This window comes from Oryx dammah, unplaced genomic scaffold, assembly GCF_014754425.2.
Source record: "Oryx dammah isolate SB20612 unplaced genomic scaffold, SCBI_Odam_1.1 HiC_scaffold_5, whole genome shotgun sequence".
In the NCBI taxonomy this organism is placed as follows: domain Eukaryota; kingdom Metazoa; phylum Chordata; class Mammalia; order Artiodactyla; family Bovidae; genus Oryx; species Oryx dammah.
The window spans coordinates 13,910,023-13,932,145 of NW_024070189.1; the positions used below are offsets into that span (position 1 = coordinate 13,910,023).

The 22,123-nt window shown below is 40.7% G+C and overlaps 1 protein-coding gene across 1 annotated transcript in view; it reads left to right on the forward strand.

Moving 5' to 3' along the window:
- Window positions 1-22,123, forward strand: part of LIX1 (limb and CNS expressed 1) — a 55,883-nt gene that overhangs the window by 25,634 nt on the left and 8,126 nt on the right. The window contains exons 3-4 of the mRNA XM_040239366.1: window positions 14,131-14,271; window positions 17,329-17,424. Coding sequence (XP_040095300.1) covers window positions 14,131-14,271; window positions 17,329-17,424 — 237 coding nt within the window. The remainder of the gene's footprint in view (window positions 1-14,130; window positions 14,272-17,328; window positions 17,425-22,123) is intronic.

The following is a 22,123-nucleotide window of genomic DNA, read 5'->3' on the forward strand; positions in this document are numbered from 1 at the left end:
GATCACCAAACATCTGAAGAAAAGCAAAAGAAAAAAGGCAAACAAATAAAAGAACAGAAACAATTCAAACAGCAGAGTACCTAAAAGAGTGTTACAAACAGTTTCTTCAGAAAATTATGAAAAGATAAGTTTCCCTAAAATAGCTATGAAAAAAGATGCAAGCAGGAAACAGGAAATTTAAAATGCGATCACAAGATTGGAACAATAAAATAAAAAAGTGAGTAAATAGATGAGTAGACATAGATCACAGACAAACTGATAAAGGATAACAAAGAAAACTAAATAACAAAGTAAATTTTCCGGAACTTAGAGCAAAAAGACAAAGAGATGGAAAAAAGACAAGACAGGAAACGTGGGACTAATCCTGGAGGTAAACATTAATCTAATAAGCGTTCTAGAAAGAGACAAAGGAAATAAGGGGACGAAATAAATACTAAGAGATAAATACAAAGAAGAATTTGTATTAATACAAATAAATACAAAGAAAATTTCTTTGAGTTAAAGCAGCACAGATTTTCATATTAAAATGGTCTACCATCTTCCAAGCAAGTTCATAACAAAAGTTACACAGCTCTGTGACGGTATGAGACTTAGGGACCGCATTCTGTTCATGGATCAAAGGACTTTCGTCATTGATCTCACTCTCTGCAGGGATTTTGTTTCGTTTTAAGGCAGATTGGATTTATATGCAGGATACCTTTGGAGGATCTGATATGAAATAGGGCCAAAACTGGCAAACCCGGTCAACAAAATCAAAAACTATATCTTTGAAAAGATAAATAAGAAAGACATAGTTATGAAGTTCTATCACCGCCTTCTCTTCATGTCTAAACCCTGCCTGCCTTCCCAGACTTTACTCAGATAGCATGTTCTCCGTGAACTTTCCCTGAATCTTCCTATTAGAAGTCTCTACCTCCTCTGATTTTCCAAAGCAGTTATCCTTGTTTCTCTTCTAGTATTTAATGTTTTTTACCTTACGCTACTTATGGGGCTTCCCTGTAGGCTCAGCGGTAGAGAATCTGCCTACAGTGCAGGAGACTTGAGTTCAATCCCTGGGTCCGGAAGATCCCCTGGAGAAGGAAATGGCAACCCACTCCAGTGTTCTTGCCTGGAAAATCCCATGGACAGAGGAGCCTGGTGGGTTACAACCTATAGGGACACAAAGGAGTGGAATATAGCTTAGTGACTAAACAGCAACAACAGCTACTTACGCACGTGTTCGGTCTCTATAATATAGCATAAGTGCCTCAGGGACAGAGTCTCTACCCTTATATCGCTAAAATGTCAAGTACTGTGTTTTGCATATAGTAAGTGCCTAATAAATGTTATTGAAAAGGAAAAAAGTGATAGTTGCTCAGTCATGTCTGACTCCTTGCAACCTCATGAACTGTAGACCAACCAGGCTCCCCTGTCCATGGAATTGTCCAGACAAGTATACTGGAGTGGGTAGCCATTCCCTTCTCCAAGGGGTCTTCCCAACCCAGAAATCAAATTCAGGTCTCTTGCATTGCAGGCAGATTCTTTACCATTTGAACCACCAGGGAAGTTGAATGAATAGCTAAATGATGAATAACAAATCAAAAAAATCCATGAAGTTTATATTTGTCCTTTTTTAGAATATTATCACTATTGACTGATATACAAAACAGTATATACTATTATATACAACATAATACATCAACTAAGGTATTTTACCTAACTCTGCATGGTGGTGGGCTAGGAAGGAAAAATCAGTAACATTAAAGTCAGCTGATATTATTGTGTTCCTATCTGTGATTAGTTTGTAAAGTGGATTAATTTTAACTTATTGGTTTAAAAAAAATCTTCTAATTCTCTCTGAATTTCATTTATGCAAGGTAACTTTTCCTCCACCCACAATCTCACATAACCAATATTTGGCCATACTCACACCCAGGGATGTGTTATGTTTGTTCATATGTAATAACTACATTTATTATAATGTACTTAGAATATAACACATTTGACAGATCTGTGAATGGATCTAGAGGATGTAAGTCTAAGAAATTTTAATGTTTTGTTTTTGTATTTGCTGCCTTGAGAACTATGAATTTCCCAATCATCCCATAAATTTCTATCCCAAATGGTAAGACTTTCCATATGTAGTAAATTTACCATCCTCCTTGTGGTCTCTAAAAAATAGGAAACAAAGTTTTTAAAACTGAACTCTTCAGCAAGGTGGCCTCTTGGTGATTTCTCTGATCATTTCAGGGTTTCCTTTTCCTTATGTTTAAACCATCATATTTTAATGTTCTCAGGAGGATTGTTAACATCCTTGCTTTAAAAGATCCAGAATTTCCTGAATCAAATATGTTTTGAAAATGTGCTTGGGTGATTGGCTGCCAAATCTTAACCCATTTGGCCCCCAAAAATGTGATTTGAGAAAGGAAAACCAGGAAGGAAAAAAGAGAAAAAGAAAATTTCTCCAAAAGCAATGTCCTTACACTTTTCTTGGTTCTTCAGAAACCATCTTAAATGCTATTTTCACCATATAACATTTCATCATATTTTTGCCAGCAGTTGGTCTGTGAGAGCCTACATTCTCATTCCTACAATGCCTCTCACGTAATCAAATGTCACCCTTGTGCATTGCAAATCATTTCACGATGGATTATTAACGCCAAGACCGTGTGCTGGGACATGGAGAAATCATTATGCCAGCAGTAGCCTTCTTACTGAGCCATGGACATCACCTCCAATGGTGCCAAGTAATTGAAAATACTTGAAGTGGAGTATGGGACTGGATTGCAGGATTAATCCTTCTGGTTCATGAAAGCTCTAAGAGATTACGCCCATTCATTCTTTAGAAAAAAGGTATTCAGACTGAGCTTAGTCTTCTGATTAATCAAAGGAAAGCAGTCAAAAGGCTCTGGTGGACACAAACCACTGGTTTTATGAAAAGAAACCTCCCACTGAAGTAAACGGGAGGCTTGTGTCCAAGAAGACTAATTGAAGAATTTTCAGTTAGTTTTGATGCCACAACCCCCTAAAAAACAGCCAGAGGGAGATAAATCAACCATAAATCTGCCTTTTAACCATGCCTTCATAAACTACTTTGGTATAGAAAAAGAGAAGTGAAAATATGATTTGTTTTTGAATTTCTAAACAATAAATAAAACAATCTATTGTTACTAAACTATTTTTCTTTTAGAAAGTTATACTGAAACACATTAGTGCTTATTGTCTTTTATAAAAGAAACTATCTTCTAAGACTGCAGGCATTAAGTATGAATTCATGCATTTTGAATGTATTCTCTCCATGCCATTTTTGTCTAGGCAGTTAATCCTTCCCTAGCCACATATCATGACCATGAAAACTTGCAATAATTTCCACTTTTTACAATAAGAGCAACACAAGAGCCATCAGCTCAACGTCTGGCTCCCCTCTTGATGAACTCAGAAGGAAAGCCACTCATTGTTTCAGCAGCTGTTTTTGTTTCCAAATCCAAAAGGGGGAACTTAATTGAGTATTTTCTCTTATTTTATATTTTGATTAAAAGTTTTGTGATTCAAGTTTTTGTTTTCCAGCCAGTGACATAGTCTTCCCTATAGTCTGCTAGAATGATTTGGGTTAATGCATTTTATTCTTATTTGGAATAAAAAGTAAAAATTCTTTTGAGTATAATACTACACCATTACACCATGTGATTATTTATGTATATGAGTTTTGATTGTATAAAAAATGTATCCCCTGGCTAAAACACTGATGTGATAGTTTAATTTATTTGACGTTTAGGACGCTAATTCACTGCAGTACCATACTTTTTTTTCACCTATTTTGTGGTACTTGGGCTTTTTGTATTGTGCCAAGCACCATATAAAATTGAGACATTTAATATTTCCATAAAAATATGTTGATTGATTTTTTTCTTTTCTTTTCATTTTCAACCAATATATGGCATTATGTAACAAGGTCACAGTTGGGAGAAGTAAGTGGGAAAACACTCAGAGCAAATGAGCTTCTTCCAAAGCACTGTCTGTGAGAGACCTTCCATTTTTATGCCAGTTGGTTTTCACACCAAAGCCTTTGCCTGGAAAGACTACTTTTCTACAGCCCGTCACCTGGAAAAACTACTTTTCCAAGGTACATACTACCTAAGAGAAGGATAGGTATGTTTCATTTGTTTTAGTTATTTTTAGGCCTATAGTATCTCTAGCCCACACCCCTCCCCAAAAGTATATATGTTCAAATTAAGGCTCATAAGTTGCATGATTCTCTTTTTTGTTTTAAAGTATTAAATCACAATGAACTAAGTTTATAAAATTAAGTTTTTCCCAAGAGAGAAGGACTAGGAGAAAATTTGATTAATTCATAGTCATGGCTAAATGGAATTGTAATGTTCTCTTTTTACTGATTATTAAATAAGGCCTAGCCTTAACATTCCATGCTTAATTCCATGTGAACAGAGCACCTAAAAGCACACGTCTACATCATCAGAACTAGGATTCAAGTCCTCCCCTGACTCTAGAACATTATTCCATACCACCACCCATAAAGAAGGCAGAGCGCCAGAGAGTTGATGCTTTCAAACTGATGCTGGAGAAGACTCGCGAGAGTCTCTTGGACAGGAAGGAGATCAAACCAGTCAATCCCTAAAGGAAATCAACCCTGAATATTCATTGGAAGGGCTGATGCTGAAGCTTCAGTACTTTGGCCATGTGATGTGAAGAGCTGACTCATTGGAAAAAAAAAAAAACCCTGATGCTGGGAAAGATTGAGGGCAGAGGAGAAGACGGCAACAGAGAATGAGATGGTTGGGTGACATCAGTGACTGAATAAACATGAGTTTGGGCAAACTCTGGGAGATAGGGAAGAACAGGAAGCCTGGCATGCCGCAGTCCATGGGGTCACAAAGAGTTGGACATGGCAGCAACTGAACAGCAACATTTTTAAGGCAATAAACGCACTTTACTATCAGATATAAAACATATTTTAGACTTTCATAAGTTGCATGATTCTCCTTTTTGTTTTAAAGTGTTAAATCACAATGAACTAAGTTTACAAAATTAAGTTTTTCCCAAGAGAGAAGGTCTAGGAGAAAATTTGATTAATTCATAGTCATGGCTAAATGGAATTGTAATGTTCTCTTTTTACTGATTATTAAATAAGGCCTTGCCTTAACATTCCATGCTCCAAAGAAAGATTTAGTTCCTGCCATAAAATTGAGACTACTGCCTTGCACTAATGCTGTTTTAATGTCTATTACTGTTTGAAATCAGCCATGACCTTTTCTCTGTCCCTAGATTTGTATACCTTGACGCAGACGCACGACATGCTATGCAATGTAACTTAACTTCTAAAGGAGGTACTCCTGGTAGAAATCTCCACAGGAAAGCATCCTGTTTGGCAACTAATGAGACTCAAAGATAGGAAGATTAGTTAAAACCCCTTCCCATTTGAAACTCATATGTCAGCTAATGATCCAGGCTTTAATGGCTTGCCTGTGAAACTGGAAGTGAGTATTGTTTTAATGAGACCTGGTTATCACCCAGAACTCTTTGCTGACTTTTCATCGAGCAAAGTAAACAGAGATAGTCACATATTGCTGTTCCTAAAAGAACCTCCACATATAGTGAAAGATAATGCTTGGGGAAAGGTTCCAGGTAAATAGACTTGGGACAATCTCCAGAGGGGTTCCCCAGCCTTTGCTGTTAAACTTCAGGAAGATGCTCACGGTCTTAGGAGTTGCTGAGTGAGGAAGACAGGCTGACTCCACCTTTCCCCACCCCATCCCTGCATCTCTCTCCACACAGTCAGAGCCAAGTCCTCCTACATCAAAGCAACTGTAAAAATAAACCAAAACTTTGAGCCCTGATCAATCCATCTTGTCTTCACCTTAACTTGAAAAAAGAGAATAAGAAAAAAAGAAAAAAGGGAAAAGAAAAAAAACCTCCAGGAGCCAAGCACAACATGGTTTTGTAATAGTTGCCAGGGACCTGGGTGTAGGTATGTGTGTAGAATAGCATTTGCAGCAGAGGTAAAGGAGGAGGAGGCCAGGTGGTTTATATTATAAAAATAACATTCTGACCCACCATGTGCATGAAACGTTTCTTTCAGTTGACAGGAACTAGGTGAGTTTTCCCTGAAAATTGGACTCGCAGACCAGCCCCTCCCCCACGCCTAGCAAAGACCTCCCCCCCCCCCGGCCCCCGCCCCCATTCCCAGCACACACAGAGTTCCAAATTGTTCCCAATGTATTTACAGCCAGCCTGACCTACGGGGAAAGAGACACCATATTAACTTGGGTGATTGAGTCTTAACGGTTGCCCTTTTTCTCATCACCATCTGGGAAGGGGAAAAAAAAAAGCTAATATATCTACAATTAGATAAATTGGAACACATGCACATGTTCATGCTTAGACCAGGGCAGCCTAGGTCTTAAAGAACTGAGAGGGGGACAATTAGCATCAGGGCCTGGTTTGTGTGGCATTCTGTGTGCTGATGGCTTGCTGTCAGGATGGAACCGAGGTGTTGGTGACACTGCCCAGAGCTGGCAGGTCGTACACACACACTCTGCAAGTCACTTGCTGAGACTTGGACTCTGAGTCACACCAGCAAATGCCCCCCACCACCCGAATGACAGGCTTGACAACCTAAAGAATCTGGGCAAGAATTCTCACCTCGCACAGAGTCCGTTTATTTGGTTTTGCCACCTGTAAAGTCCCAGCTTGGGAGAGCCCCTTGGGTCCAACATGCTATTGAGCAAACGCCACTAAATAACACTGACCTGCTCTTGGCCCCAGAGAAGACGGCGTCTTCAGCTTTGAGTCACATGTGGACACAGTCTGTCAAATGTATAATACATGACGGGTCTTTTTCAAAAAACCTGCTCCTTACCAACCACTTTGCAGCTCCTCAGCTACCACTGGTAGGCACAGAATAAAGTGTACCTAACTTGATTTGGGATCTGCACACTTTTATTTTTCTGGATGTCTTTAAAATGCAAATGTGAAAAATTCTAAAAAGTCTATTGTTTAAGATGGAGAAAAGTCACTTATATTGATATCTTTTCACAGACTTTCTTTTGAAAGCCCTATAGTTGGGGGTGTATGGATAGAAAAATATTAGTATCCAGAAATAGTCACTCAATACATGTTCTAATACAAAGCATGGGAAAAACTGTTAATAAAATGAGGAATACTAGCAAAGTTAATATTCAGAGTATAAACTGTGTCATCCTGGCTGAAAAATGTTTCTGTGAGTAGTAATGCACTTATAATAATTTCAATTTTTATTGTTATCAATAATTAACAATAAAACTAATATCTTATTGGGCATTTATATGTTTACAATATGTACATGACTGCTAAAATTTTATTTCAATGAATTTCAGAAATTTCGGTACATCCTAAAAAATGGACGAACTACCATTTTATTTCAGGACAGCCCACTGACCCACAAATAAATCTTGGTTTAATTTTTCTGTTGTATAGTATGACACATGGAAAATTATCAGGAAGAAATAAGAACTGCTGAGTAAAAAGGAATATTGAGACTTCAGTTAAGTTAGAAGTGCCTATATACTTCCTAAAGGCTTAATTTTAGAAGAACAGTCATAAATGATTTTTTTTTCAACCTGAGTCCTGCTGTCCCTAACTTTTGTGTAAAAGTAATTTCTCCAGTAAGAAATAAGGCTGTTTCATGTTAGCAGAGGTGGATGTACTATTGTGATATTGAGATTCATAATGACATATATATTTGGTTTGGCTTCTGCCCAACAGCCCCTGATACCCCTAGGATTTCCTAAGTGATAAGAGTGATAAAGTTATCTTTTAGTATTCATTACAAATAAAGGGTTATACCACACCTGAGTTTATGTTAATGAAGTGGCTTTTGGGGAAGCTCCTAGTGATGGGGCCTGGTTGCTAGGAGAATAAGCCATATGATGAGAAGTTTAGAATTTTCAGCCCCAACCTCTGATCTGATAAGGGAAAGGAGCTAAAGATTGATTTATGCACCCACCAGTGGCCAAAGATTTCATCAATCACGCTTATATTATGAAGACTCCATACAAGTGCTAAATGGTGGGATTCAGAGAGCTTCTAGGTTGGTGGTGCTGGGAGAAGGCGTGGAAGCACGGAGTCCTTCCACACACACCTCTCTCTATGCATCTTTCTCTGACTGTTTCTGAGTTGTATCCTTTTATAACAAATCAATAATCTATAACTAATTTTTATGAGTTCTCTGAACTGTTCTAGCAAATGATGGATGCTGAGGAAGGACTTGTAGGAATCTGTCATTTTTAGCAGTTTGGTCAGAAACACAGAGGACAGCCTGGACTTGTGTGATTGGTGTCTGAAGTGGGGTCATCTGGTAGGACAGAGCCATCTATGGAATCTGACGCTATCTCCAGGTGGACAGTTTCAGAATTGAGTTAAACTGTAGCATACCCAACCTAGACAGCATATTAAAAAGCAGAGACATCACTTTGTCAACAAAGGTCCATCTAGTCAAGGCTATGGTTTTTCCAGTGGTCATGTATGGATGTGAGATTTGGACCGAAGAATTGATGCTTTTGAACTGTGGTGTTGGAGAAGACTCTTGAGGGTCCCTTGGACTGCAAGAAGATCCAACCAGTCCATCCTAAAGGAGACCAGTCCTGGGTGAAAATTGGAAGGACTGATGTTGAAGCTGAAACTCCAATACTTTGGCCACCTGATGCGAAGAGCTGACTCATTGGAAAAGACCCTGATGCTGGGAAAGATTGAGGGCAGGCAGAGAAGGGGACGACAGAGGATGAGATGGTTGGATGGCATCACCGACTCAATGGACATGAGTTTGGGTGGACTCCAGGAGTTGGTGATGGACAGGGAGGCCTGGCGTACTGTGGTTCATGGGGTCTCAGAGTCGGACGCAACTGAGCAACTGAACTAAACTGAACTGTAGCATACCCAGCTGGCATACGAGAATTAGTTGGTGTGAAGGGGAAACCCCCACATGTGGTGGTGACCAGAGGCTGTTCTCCCTCTTGACCATGAAGCCAGTGAGACTTCTGCTGCATAGGTTACTTCAAACTCACAGGCCAGTTTTTAAAATGTGTGATTTCTTATTGCTTTTCTCATACAAAATCCCTCAAACTGGGTAAGCTTCAGGTCCCACACAAAACCTGGTCCTGCCTCTGCTGATTAGAAATGAGACACGGAAGGGACAGAAGCTAGAGCAACATTCCTCTAAGGATAGTCCTGGATCCACCTGCCTCAGAATCACCTGGCAAGCTTGTTAAAATGCAGACCCGCACTGTGGTCCATCTGAAGAGACTCTGACCGGGAATGTGCCCGTTATCAAGTTCCCCAGACGATCTTACCATGAAAACTAAAGGTTTCGAATTTTTGGTTTGGACTGCTGGCTGAGGCTTAGCAATGGTCTTTATCACATACCCTGTGGGCTCCTAGTACCTTGTCAATGATCTCACATCCAAAATAAAATAAAGAGCCAGAAGGAGCTGGTCTTGGGAGAATTTCTCATCTGGTGGAGCTGGAGAAGTTTAATCTAAATGACTTTTTGCTCTTGAAGGGTTACCAAATATATCTTAAAGTTGTTGAGGTAAAACCCTTAAAATTTGTGTGGTAAAACTCTCAAGTCTCTTGGCTCCATTCTTAACCAAGGGAACAATTCCAGACAGCACAAGAAAATTCTAACAGGGGCTGATAGTTGATCTCCTGTTCTAATCACAGCTGGTCTTTCTCCATTTTCCTTATCCCTACAGTCCAGGTGAATAAAAGAACCAAAAGGACATAGGAGAGAAGATGATATTAATATAACTGTTAGCACATGCCTTCATCACGGGGGACGGTTTCTTGAGACACTGCACTGCTTCTCCCTTGGCCTTTTCTTTTTAAAGAAGTTGAGTTCATCATGTGGGAGTGGGAGGAGATATTCTTGGAATCTTATGTCAAAACAAGCCACGGAGTACCAAGTATTTAGCTTGGGCTAAAGTATGACTACCCTGGTGGCTCAGATGGTAAAGCATCTGCCTACAATGCAGGAGACCTGGGTTCGATCCCTGGGTTGGGAAGATCTCCTGGAGAAGGAAATGGCAACCCATTCCAGTACTCTTGCTTGGAAAATCCCATGGACAGAGGAGCCTGGTAGGCTACAGTCCATGGGGTCACAAAGAGTCAGACGGAACTGAGCTACTTCACTCACTCACTCAAAGTACTATCTATACTGATTTGGGGAATGCTGGGAGACTTTAGCCAAATTATATCTCTTCTCTATTCCAAGGTGGGTGACCATTTCTGTGACAAGCAGAATAGTGTTGTGGTTAAAAATCTGGGCTTTCAAGTCTGACAGACAGGGGATTTAATCCTGCTTTGATAATTTTTTAAGTTGTATGACTTTGGGCTATATAACCTCTGTTTTCTCAAGGGAAAAGTAAGGATCACAATAAAATAAACCTTACAGGATTGTGGTGATAACTAAATGTGACAATCGACATAAAATACTTAGCTTGTGCATGCGTGCCAAGTCACTTTAGTCGTGTTCAACTCTTTGGGACTCTGTGAACTATAGCCTGCCAGGCTCCTCTGTCCATGAGATTTCCTAGGCAAGAATATTGGAGTGGGTTGCCGTTTCTTCCTCCAGGGAATCTTCCAGACCCAGGGATCAAGCCCACGTCTCTTATGTCTCCTGCATTGGTAGGTGGGTTCTTTACCACTAGCACCGCCTGGAACAGCTTAGCTCAGCACGCAGCAACAAGGATTACTATTAGTGAGCTCTGCCTCAAAGAAATGGCACCCCACTCCAGTATTCTTGCCTGGAAAATCCCATGGACAGAGGAGCCTGGCAGACTACAGTCCATGGGATTGCAAAGAGTAGGACACGACTGAGCAACTAAGACAGACAGACCTCAAGGGTGGGCTGAAGAAGTTCCCAATTACCTGATGGGAGCAAAGCTTCTGTGTTAGCTATCTGTGGCTGGGTAACAGATTGCCACAGAACTTCTCATTGTCTCATTCTTTCTGAGGATCAGGGATTTGGAAGCCACTTAGTTGAGTAGTTCTGGCCCAGGGTCTCCCAGAGGTTGCAGTCAAGCCTGGAGCCACAGACATCTAAAGGCTTGATGGGGTCTGGAGGATCAGCTTCCAATCACCCTCAGAAGGCTCTTGGCAGTAGGAATTAGTTAGACCCTTAGCATGTGCACCTTTCAGTTGGACTACTCACAACACAGCAGCTGACTCTTCCTAGAGAGAAAGCAAGTGTGACCAGGAAGGACCACAGTGCCTTTTATAACCTAATATCAAATGTGACGTACCATAGCTTCTGCCATATTCTGTTGGTTACACAGACCAACCCTGTACAGTATGGGAGGGAACTGTACAAGTGTGGGGTTTTCTCAGAGGCTGGCTACCCCCACCTTTAAATAGTTTTCCTGAGCAATGCCACAGATGCTCTTTTTTTTTTTTTTTGCTTTAATTTTAGAGCTGAGAGGCTTTGAAATGATTACAGTTGTTTATAATCTACCGGCAAATGAAAGGCATCCAAGCATCAAGATAAATGTCTGAGTGGGGTCTTCTAGCCACTTGGAAGACATGTGGTTCCACATGCTAAAGAAATCCACAGCTGACTTTAGTAAGATCTTGACTATTAAATATTCCAGCCCTGCACTTTCACGAAGTGCAAAGGACAGAAGTTGTCTCTCTGTGTTAACAAGTAAGAATGGTTAGCGGATAGGTCATGGTTTACAAATCTGTATTTATGATTGAGGTCTGGCTGACAAACAACAAGAATAAACCATACAACCTGGGGAGTCCAGTTCCAGCAGGAAGTTGCTTTGAAATAACATCATACTTCATTCACTCCCCAAATGATGTCTTTGACGACCAGTTTGGACACATCAATAAAACGTCCTGTCACTTACCATATTTTATTTTCTTGCAGCATTTCCCACTGTTTGATGGTAACTCTCACAGTGCCTGTTCTTACAGCAGAATCCACACTTTGATTTAGATTTGCCAAGTAGATTGATTTTGGCCAAATTTCTTGTCCAAACACAGGTCCTTACAGTTTGAGAGTTCCCACTAAAAGATTGCTAAAGAAAAATATGCAGTTTTACTGGCTCGGATTTGTAGCTCCAAAATTTAAAAGAAACCGGCTGGTTAACATTATAGACATTTTGAAATACTTGTCTTTCAGAAATGCAAAGAACAATAGCAAGGAAAGCCTTTGATCGCTCAGAATTTATTTTATTTTATTTTATGTACTTATTAATTGGTACACTTTCTCCCCCATTTTAACCAAAGACTCTGTACATTGAAACAATAAAATAAGTAAAGACATGTGTCTTCTTTAAAAATCTCGATACTGGTTAAGTCTCAGAGTCCTTTTCCATGCTTTCTGGGTAAAGGCTTTTTCTGTTCTCTCAGCCCTGCAGCACTTTGATCTCAGAAGCAGTGCCATTTGGTTGTAAATGTATGTGGCGCCTTTGATCTAGTACTTAGCTGGTCTTATTTAAAATAGATAGCTTCTTTTATCTAAGTCGTGTTTACTAGGTCTCGCTCTATGAAAGATGGTTTAAATTGCTATTATTTAGATAGAAAGTTATATGAAGTTTCGTAAGAGTGCCCAGATCTGAATCTAATTCTCTAAATTTTAAAACCCCAACGGCATTATTATATGTTTCATACAGCAAATTCTTATTAAAATGAGCTGCTTTTACAGATGTCAGGTAATATTTGCAAAAACTCTGTTTGCTTTTTAGCAGGGAACTGATTTTCCAAAGAATAATAAACATATTCTACACTCAGGCAAAACTAGTACTCTCAGAGCGCCTGAACTAAAAGGCCAATTTTCCCCTCTGTAATTCACATATTAGTATATTTTTCTGTTACTGGATTATGAATACAATAAAGAGTATATTGAAATGGGACTTTTTAAAATTAATAAGGATAAGTGTAAATCTTAAATTCTCTTCTTTAAGAGGATTTCTTAAAAACTTTGTCAGTCGCTTTAGTGATGGGTGCTTTCAATTTCCTAGGCTATATTCAATTATTCATTCAACAAACTATGTTGCAGGTGCAAAGACAGAGACTTGATTAAGTCAAAGACTCCAGCCTTAGGTTGCTCACAGCCTGGGGTTGGGCGGCAGAGCGCTAGTAGACAATTACACTTCAGTGTGGTGTGTGCCTTTTGTGGATGCTGGTCCTCCCAGCCTGCAATTGGAGTGGTCAGGGAAAGTTTCCTGGAAGAGGTGGTACCCAAGCTTTAGTGAAAGACTACTGACTCAGAATTCAGTATCCTATAAATTTCCAGCCAAATCCATAATTACAAAGACACCTCTCCCAGTCTCCACACCCCTGGTTTAATGCAGGTGGCCTAAACCTTGAGAGAGGTCTAAAGCTTAAAGGGCTTTGGTGCCTGAAGCTACCTGGAAGGCTTATAGATTGCCATCCAACACTAAAGAGAAAAAGCCCAAACCATCTTTCACAGAAGCCACTTGGTCCTAACCTGAAGGTTAAAACAACATAAGCCTGAGGTACTCTCATAGAGTGTTACCACCTTCTGGGTATTTTCGTGCTTTCTCTATATTAATGAATTGAGCCTATCCTCAACCCTACGACCCAGGGACCACTGTTATTCCCATTTAGAGGGGAGGAAATTGAAGCATAGAAAGACAAGTTTGTCCCTGGTTTTTCAACTAGTAAGTTCCAGAGTTGGAATCAGAACCCAAGGAGTCGGACTCCAGAATATACGTTTTTAATTACTGTGTTAAACGTGTCTCCCATTTTCCTTCGTTCCTTACTTTCTTTTCTCTGAAATAAAGATTTGAGGAGGGCCCTGGTAATGAGTGCAATCACCGAGCACAGAACAGTTGCCATTATTACTTTTGTTATTATTTATTAACAGAGTGTGAAAGCCTCTCATACATAGTAGGCATTCAGTGACTGTGAAATAAGGCTAAAACATTTGAAGACTAACCAAGACATTTGCATGGGCTCCGGGGCTGCAAGGAAGTCTGCATGGTCATCAAGGGGATTAGCAATGGCTATGGAAGAATAGAAGCAGACAGTGAATGTATAAATAGAAATAAATGTCCAGAGACCCATTGAGTTGGGGCGAAATGATGAGATGCCAGATTCTTTAATGACTCCTTTTCTCCTTCCCTTCTTAAGTGCTGCTTAAGTAGAGCTGAGGCCAGACGGGATGCAGCTAAAGTGGCCCTAATCAACTCCCTCTTCAACGAGCTGCCCTCTCGCCGAATCACCAAGGAATTCATTATGGAGAGTGTGCAGGAAGCAGTTGCCTCCACCAGTGTGAGTACCCACCAGGGAAGGGGGAGCTGGCTATACTGAGAGTACTGAGGCCTTTGAATCTTGGGAGATGCTAATGTGTACAAGTTCTTTAAGAACTGTGCAGGTTTGTTTTTTTTCCCCCCCCCCATTAAATCATTAATTTTCAGCAAAAAGAGCACTTAGATTGAAAATCATGATATTGGGGCTGTCTCCCTATCCATGTCTCAGCAAGATTCTTTATCCTTCCTGGATCACAATTAATCAAGCTGTCTATCAAAGTGGATCGAATTATCCATCTTGATTTGTTTATTTGGGTGTTTGCTGTTTGAGGAGCACTGATTCTTTTAGGGCCTGAGGATGCATGCAGTTGAATACCGCTTTAACCTAGACATAAAGAAGTTCAGTTTTTCCCAAACTTGACTAATCATAAAAATTTTCTGAAGCGCTTGTTAAAAGTGCCAATTCCCCAGCCAGCATGAGGTCCTGCAGTCTGTGTTTTTAAGGAAATACTAACTGCTTGAAGTGAAGTGAAATGAAAGTCACTCAGTTGTGTGTGACTCTTGGCAACCCCATGGACTCTACAGTCCATGGAATTCTCCAGGCCAGAATACTGGAGTGGGTAGCCTTTCCCTTCTCCGGGGAATCTTTCCAACCCAGGGATCGAACCCAGGTCTCCCACATTGCAGGTAGATTCTTTACCAGCTGAGCCACAAGGGAAACCCACTAACTGCTTAGCTATGAGAAAAGCTGTATGCCTAATATTTGTCAGATGTTAGAGTTATCACACTTAATGTCGATTATTTTATTCCGAGAGCTCTGAAAATTTCTGTAATAGATGTAATTAAACGCAAAGTGCTTTGAGAGCCAAACTATGTCTTAGCAATTTAGACAGCATATTTTCTCGCCAATCTAGGAGTAGATTATTTGCCCCATGAATTATTTGGTGGTCCTGATCCTTGTACCTCCAAACTATAAATCATTTTCACCACGGAGGAAGCCTTGGGTCTCACCTGGGGCAGGCGTCTCCCTATATATCCTTAAAGTGCAGAAACCAAAGGGCATTACCAAAGAGATAAGCTACCTCCTGCTTCGCCTTTAGCATGGATCAACCCTATCTGAGACTTTCATTCCCTGATTCCCTTAACCTGACTGTGCAAGTCAAGGTTCTGTCATTCTGGAGAAGCTACTGATAAGGAAGATGATATTATCCCACCAGCTGTGACCTTTTTTGCTGCCTTCCCCCCTCTTAAATGCTCTTATCACACAGAGAAGCGATGAAGGGGGAGAGCAGCAGGGACTGAGAGTGGTTGTCCTGGCAGAGAGACTTCAGGGAGCTCTGGTCTATCTCTGCTCTAAGGATGAAAGGAAGCCTTTATTTTTCTGCCCTGTAAATTTCAAGTGCCTTTGAGGAAGAGAAGTTAGGAAAATGATGCCTGATTTATATGTGTGGAATTTACTCAGGAGCAGGGAGGGGTCCTCAGTGTAAATGTAATTTATCATTTTTTTCATGGAAATTTCTAAGGAAGGAGAATATATATGGTTCCTAGGCTTCTGGATGGATTTCCTCTGGGATATTTAAAAAGCCAACATAAATATTTCGGCAGCAGTGTGTTAATGTTATTGCATTCAAAAGCTATAAATTTGCGGCTATCTGATGCTGGCAGTTGTTTGTTCAGTCTTACAAAGCCATTGCCCACCTTCCCAGGAATCCAAGGCCATGGGATATTGAAGGGCAGGCCCCAGTGCCATTCCAGAGCTCATGTTAGCTTTTTTATTGCCGCTCCCCATAACCAAATACTGAAGGGAAGTTTCATTTTCCCCCATCACCCACCCACCTTGTTTCTTAAAGATTAAGTGGTCCAGAATTGAAAAAATATAAACCAAAATCCATGTCTCCAGGTTGAACACCAGCCTATTATGAAAAGCTCCCATTGAGAATCACGGTGGTCAAACATCAACATGAATCAGCCACAGGTGTACATATGTCCCCTCTCTCTTGAACCTTCAAAGAAAAAATATATATAAATTTTTTAAAAAAAGAATCATGGTGGTAAAATATGAATTGTCCATACAACTGGAAAATTGTTTCCCTGTTAATTACATAATTTGCTTGGTGATCATAAGAATCTTATGAAGCAAGTCAGCATTTCAAGATTTCAATAATGGATGAAAACAGCCTCGAAGGGCAACCATTCATTCAGTTCAGTTCAGTCGCTCAGTCATGTCCGACTCTTTGCGACCCCATGAACCACAGCATGCCAGGCCTCCCCGTCCATCACCAACTGCCAGAGTCTACCCAAACCCATGTCCATTGAGTTGGTGATGCCATCCAACCATCTCATCCTCTGTCATCCCCTTCTCCTCCTGCCCTCAATCTTTCCCAGCCTCAGGGTCTTTTCCAATGAGTCAGCTCTTCACATGAGGTGGCCAAAGTATTGGAGTTGCAGCTTCAACATCATTCCTTCCAATGAACACCCAGGACTGATCCCCTTTAGAATGGACTGGTTGAATCTCCTTGAAGTGCAAGGGACTCTCAAGAGTCTTCTCCAACACCACAGTTCAAAAACATCAATTCTTCAGCACTCAGCCCTCTTTATAGTCCAACTCTCACATCCATACATGACCACTGGAAAAACCATAGCCTTAATTAGATGGACCTTTGTTGACAAAGTGATGTCTCTGCTTTTTAATATGCTGTCTACGTTGGTCATAACTTTCCTTCCCAGGAGTAGGAGTCTTTTAATTTCATGGCTGCTCATTAGGGTGGCATTAATGCCACTACCAACAAAAACTCTATAGAGATGTGGGAATTTCTGCTTTAGTATAATTATTCTTTTTGAGTATATAATCAGTTAACATTGTAATGAAAAGCTAGATTCAAATTGACTTCAAAATCCTCTTCACTTAGAGATGGTGAGATTAAGGCTTTTATCCCCAATCAGCTGGAGATGGTTGTAAGGTGCACACCTGAAGGGTTAGAACCACAGGAGTTTCACCGTGGGGCCAGGATTCATTCATGACCCCCAAAGAAGAGGAGGAAAAATCCGTGATGCTTTCCTTTTCTGCTTCCTTCCCAAGGGCACTTTGGATGATGCAGACGACCCAAGCACCAGCATCGGAGCCTATCACTACATGCTGGAGTCAAACATGGGGAAGACCATGCTAGAGTTTCAGGTATCCGCCACATCTTTACTTTGCTACACAGCCCCTAGAAGCCTGGGGGAATGCCAGTCTTATCACAAACAGCTCTTTATTTTGGTCATTTTAATTTAACCCTCTTAGAATCCAGCACTATAACTCTCTTTTAGCAGCACTGCAGTAGGCTAAAACAAACAAGTCAACAAGGCACAATCTTTGCTTCTTCAAAGAAAGTAGAAGACTTAAGCTAAGAAACAAGTAGGGAACATTACCATCTTATGACCCTAATAACACTTTACCAGCTTTTCAGTATAAAGCTCCCCTTTAAATCAAACAGCTTGAAATACTGTTCATGACTGATTCTTAATTTTCAGAAGTTATAGATGAAGGTGACTGCATGTATATTAACAATTTCCCCATCTGTTATGATATTTTTGGTAAACAAGATCTGCCATCTCCTATCATTAAGTAAATAAAAAAATTTAGCAAGCTCTAGCTGTTTTCATTCCCCTGCTGACAAGCAATGACAGAGCTAAGGAACTATATCACCTGCTATCTGTAAATTAATTATATTAGTAGTAAGAAGAAGAATAGCTTACACTCATTGGATGCTTACCTTGTCTGGCACTGTGCTAAGCATTTATCAAGTCTTACCATAATTTAACCTTTACAATAAACGTATGAGTATTTATTATACCCATATCATCATTGAAGGAAGTATGACATACAGCTTAGTAAATGGCACAGCCTGGGTTCAGACCCAGGCAGTCTGATTTCTGAGTTCATATTTTGACTATTATCCTATATTGGGCTCGACAGACAAAAATTCAATAGTGGTTGAGAATGAAAAGTATGCTCTCTAAAAAATTAAATTTGAATACAGTTGACCATCCATATACATCAATGCTACTAAGAATCAATATGCAGTGTTATAATAAGGAGACTTTACTTCCAAGATTTCTATTATTTTAGGTTAGATTCCAAGAAGAAATCAGAATATAAAGTTTTATGGACAAAAATGTTCATCGTGGTATAATTTACAGTGGTAAAGCCAGCTTTCAAATACCATCTTTGGTACCTTTCAAATTCTTTTCCTGATTACAGTGCCACAGCCACTTACTTCTCAGCTGGATATGTCCGTCCTGCCCATTTTAAAATTCATTAATTTCACTCACCACTCTCTTGTTTGATTGAAGCAAAAATGCTCTTTTCTCATCCTTTCCTAGGAAGATCTCAGTCATCCAGATTTCTCCTTAAGCAGTTGTGGTCTCACTGACCTTTGATGTTGCTTGTCTTGGTTTGCAAAAGACCTTGAAGCTCACCTTCTGGTGTAGACAGCGGCTTGCAGCAGCCAGTGGTTCTCAGCCCTGGCTGGGGAGTGGGTTCGGCTGCTCACCTCTGAATCTGTTTCCTCATTTGTACATAAATCAGGAAGAATAATAGTAGCAATAATAGCAGTGCTACCTCACTGTGCTATTGTGGAGATTAAACAAGACTGCATAGGGAGTTCAGAATGGCTCCTGGCATATGGTAAATTCTCAGTAAAAAAATGACAACTGATAGACATATATTTCTGAAGAAGGACTGCTTTACTTGAAATGCCAGAGGCTCCCGGATGGACTCCTCTGACAGCTTTATCTAACCTTAAGTCTCCAGAAGAGGACAAAGTAGCTTCCCAGCAATAAAAGCTTCAGGGCCCTGGGTCTCCTGCATTGCAGGCAGATTCTTTGCCAGCTGAGCTATGGGGGAAGCCCTGCTATAGAATACAAGAGTGAAACTGGCAAGAGTCATTTTTGATATCCCATAACAATCTAAAGTCAAACAGAGAAAACATAAAAAGGGGAGCGCATGACGCAAGAGAAGGAACACAAACTAAAAAAAACCATACAGATCCAAGAGCCAAGCCTGTTCTACTGCTCGTCACCTGTGAACTCAGCCATTCTGAGACTCAGGTTTCTCATCTACAAAATAAGAATTATGATGTCCATTGTGTAGACTTTTTGTGGGACTTATAGAATGTGACATTTATAAAGCATTTAGCACAATGATGCCCTAAGAAAGAAATCATTTATTTTAATTTCTCCTCTCTCCCTGACAGAAGAATATTGTACTTTTTTTTTTCTTACAGAATGAATGTTGCCTGGCCAAGAACATGGTAGCTTGTATAGGATTTAGTAACTATTTTCAGAACAATTAAAAATGATTTTTTTTAATGCAGTGGGTTAGTCTGCCAAATATAGGGAAGGCAAAAAAATTTTTTTTAATTTTTAAATTCTGTCCAAGTACTATGAAAGGCTGTACTCAACCACCTTTTAGTAATACTTTTTTTTTTAATTGCCTTACTATGGGCTGGCTGCATGTTTTCTGTGTGGTCTGCGTAGTAAGGTATTTAAGAATGTGAAATAATAATTTGACTCATATTGTGGAAATGCTTCATAAATTCTCATAAAGGATGCTGGGTGCTGGATGAGAGACAGAAGTAGAGGAAGACGTGAAAGCAGGAAAAATCCAAACTCCCTCCTCCCGGTAGTGATGCTGGCAACCCACAGGGAGGGCCATGAAGTACATCCCTCTTCCTTCCTCCAGCCCCAGGCTGCCTGCTGGTTTCCTACACATTCCTCCATGGCCTGGGTTAAATGCATCAACTTGTTTCTGCTCATAATGGGAATTGACCACAGGCCTGGGCTGTTTGCAGTCCACTCAGCAATTCATTCCCCCCGGTGGGTAATAGATGTGTGTTTGTATCTAGCTACGGATGACTATACAGCCTAAAGACAAGACTGGAGTCTCCTGACTGCCCTCGGGCTTTCCAGGGGGGCCATTAAGCAGGCAGAGCTCAGAAGAAACCTGATAGGTTTCTGCTTACCTTCACTTCGTGGGCGGGAGGCTGGGGTGCCTGTTTAAGGTAGCCTTGCCTCTCTCTGTAGAGAAAACTGCCTCCTGTTTGCAGGGGTGGGATGGCGGAGGCTCTAGCCACTGGGTCTTGTCAAGGTCAGATTCAAGGCAGACTTTGACTGAAGCTGGTTAATATATTTATTCTGAAGCCTAATGCAATCCAAAGATGAGCTGTTTATTTACATCTTTGCTAAATTCTCCAGGTTGCCTTTTAAAACCTCATCCCATAAACAAATTTCCTCTTAAATCCATTCTCTTGGGTGGGGAGATGGTGCCCACCTGCTTTTCAAGTTCTCCATTTACACTGTTTGTTTTTCTTATTCCTGATGAATCACAGAACCAAGCCAGTCTCCCAGAAAGAGTTCCAGAGAGAAGCGGTGTTCATTTTCTCCCTGCGAGTAGCTGGGAGGCCACACATTGTTTCTCATAGGAGGCAACACCAGGAAGCTCTGTGAGGACAGACCCCAGTCGCTGTTGGTTTAGATTTAATGAATGACAACATGAACCAGGAAAGCTGTAGAATGAAAGCTACAACTTGCAATGTTCCTGAAGAGAAAGAAAACACAGGACTCGATTCACCATTTGATTTCGGATTTACTTATAGGGGCTCCCTGTGGCTCAGACAGTAAAGAATCTGCCTGCAGTGCAGGAGACTCAGGTTCGATCTCTGGGTCAGGAAGATCCCCTGGAGAAGGAAGTAGCTTTCTACTCCAGGATTCTAGCCTGGAGAATTCCATGGATAGAGGAGCCTGGTGGGCTACAGTCTCTGGGGTCACAATGAGTCAGACACAACTGAGCAACTAGTACTTGGTAAAGGGAACTGGCTACATAATTTATGGGGCCTGGTGCAAAATGAAAGTTTAAGCCTTTTGTTCAAAAATTGCTATGAATTTAAAGATAGCAAAGCACTAAACCAAGCTCAAAGCCTGTGTGACTGCACAGATCACAAGCTTGTGAAACTGCCCTAGTCCCTGAGACAAGATCCCCAGAACAGCCCAGTCTAGGGTAAGAAGAGTCAAGCATTCAACTGGGGTACAAAATTTGAAGGAGCGACAAAAATTTCAGTAATCAAGGCAAATGATATTATAATGCAATACATTTTAAACTCAAAATAAACGTGCAAAAATCTATGACAAATGAAACATCCAAATTTTAAATAAAGATAAGATTTTAAATAAAAGACCCTGAACTTGTACGACTCACCTTAAGTCTGGCTTCACTCACCTGGCCCTAGTCTCAACCTCACCTCTAGGCCAGCTTCTTGTTTATCTGTAAGCCCATGCAGGGAAGCCAGGCTTCTAGGTCAGCCTATGTTACAAACACAGCTCAAAGACTTCAGTGAGGAAGAAGCAGGACAGATAGCCCACCAAACAGACTTCATTCAAAATAATAGGGTTTCAACAAGTAGAAAACAAGGCTGAGAAGACCAGGCAGTGAGGAGTCATGGGAAAAATAGGAAGTGAGTCCTCACAGAAGCCCACAGCCACCCTCTCCTTGCCAGTCTTTCATAATGCAAGGATTTCCAATGGCATCAATGATAAGCACACAAGGATTTCCTGGGGTTGAGCCAGGGTTCACACAGCTTCAGGAAGATCTGAAGATAGCAAACTTGGTCAGTTCAGGTCAGTTCAGGTCAGTCTCTCAGTCGTGTCCAACCCTTTGTAACCCCATGGACTGCAGCACACCAGGCCTCCCACTCCATCACCAACTCCAAACCAATGTCCATTGAGTCGGTGATGCCATCCAACCATCCCATCCTCTATCGTCCCCTTCTTCTCCCGCCTTCAATCTTTCCCAGCATCAGGGTCTTTTCAAATGAGTCAGCTCTTCGCATCAGGTG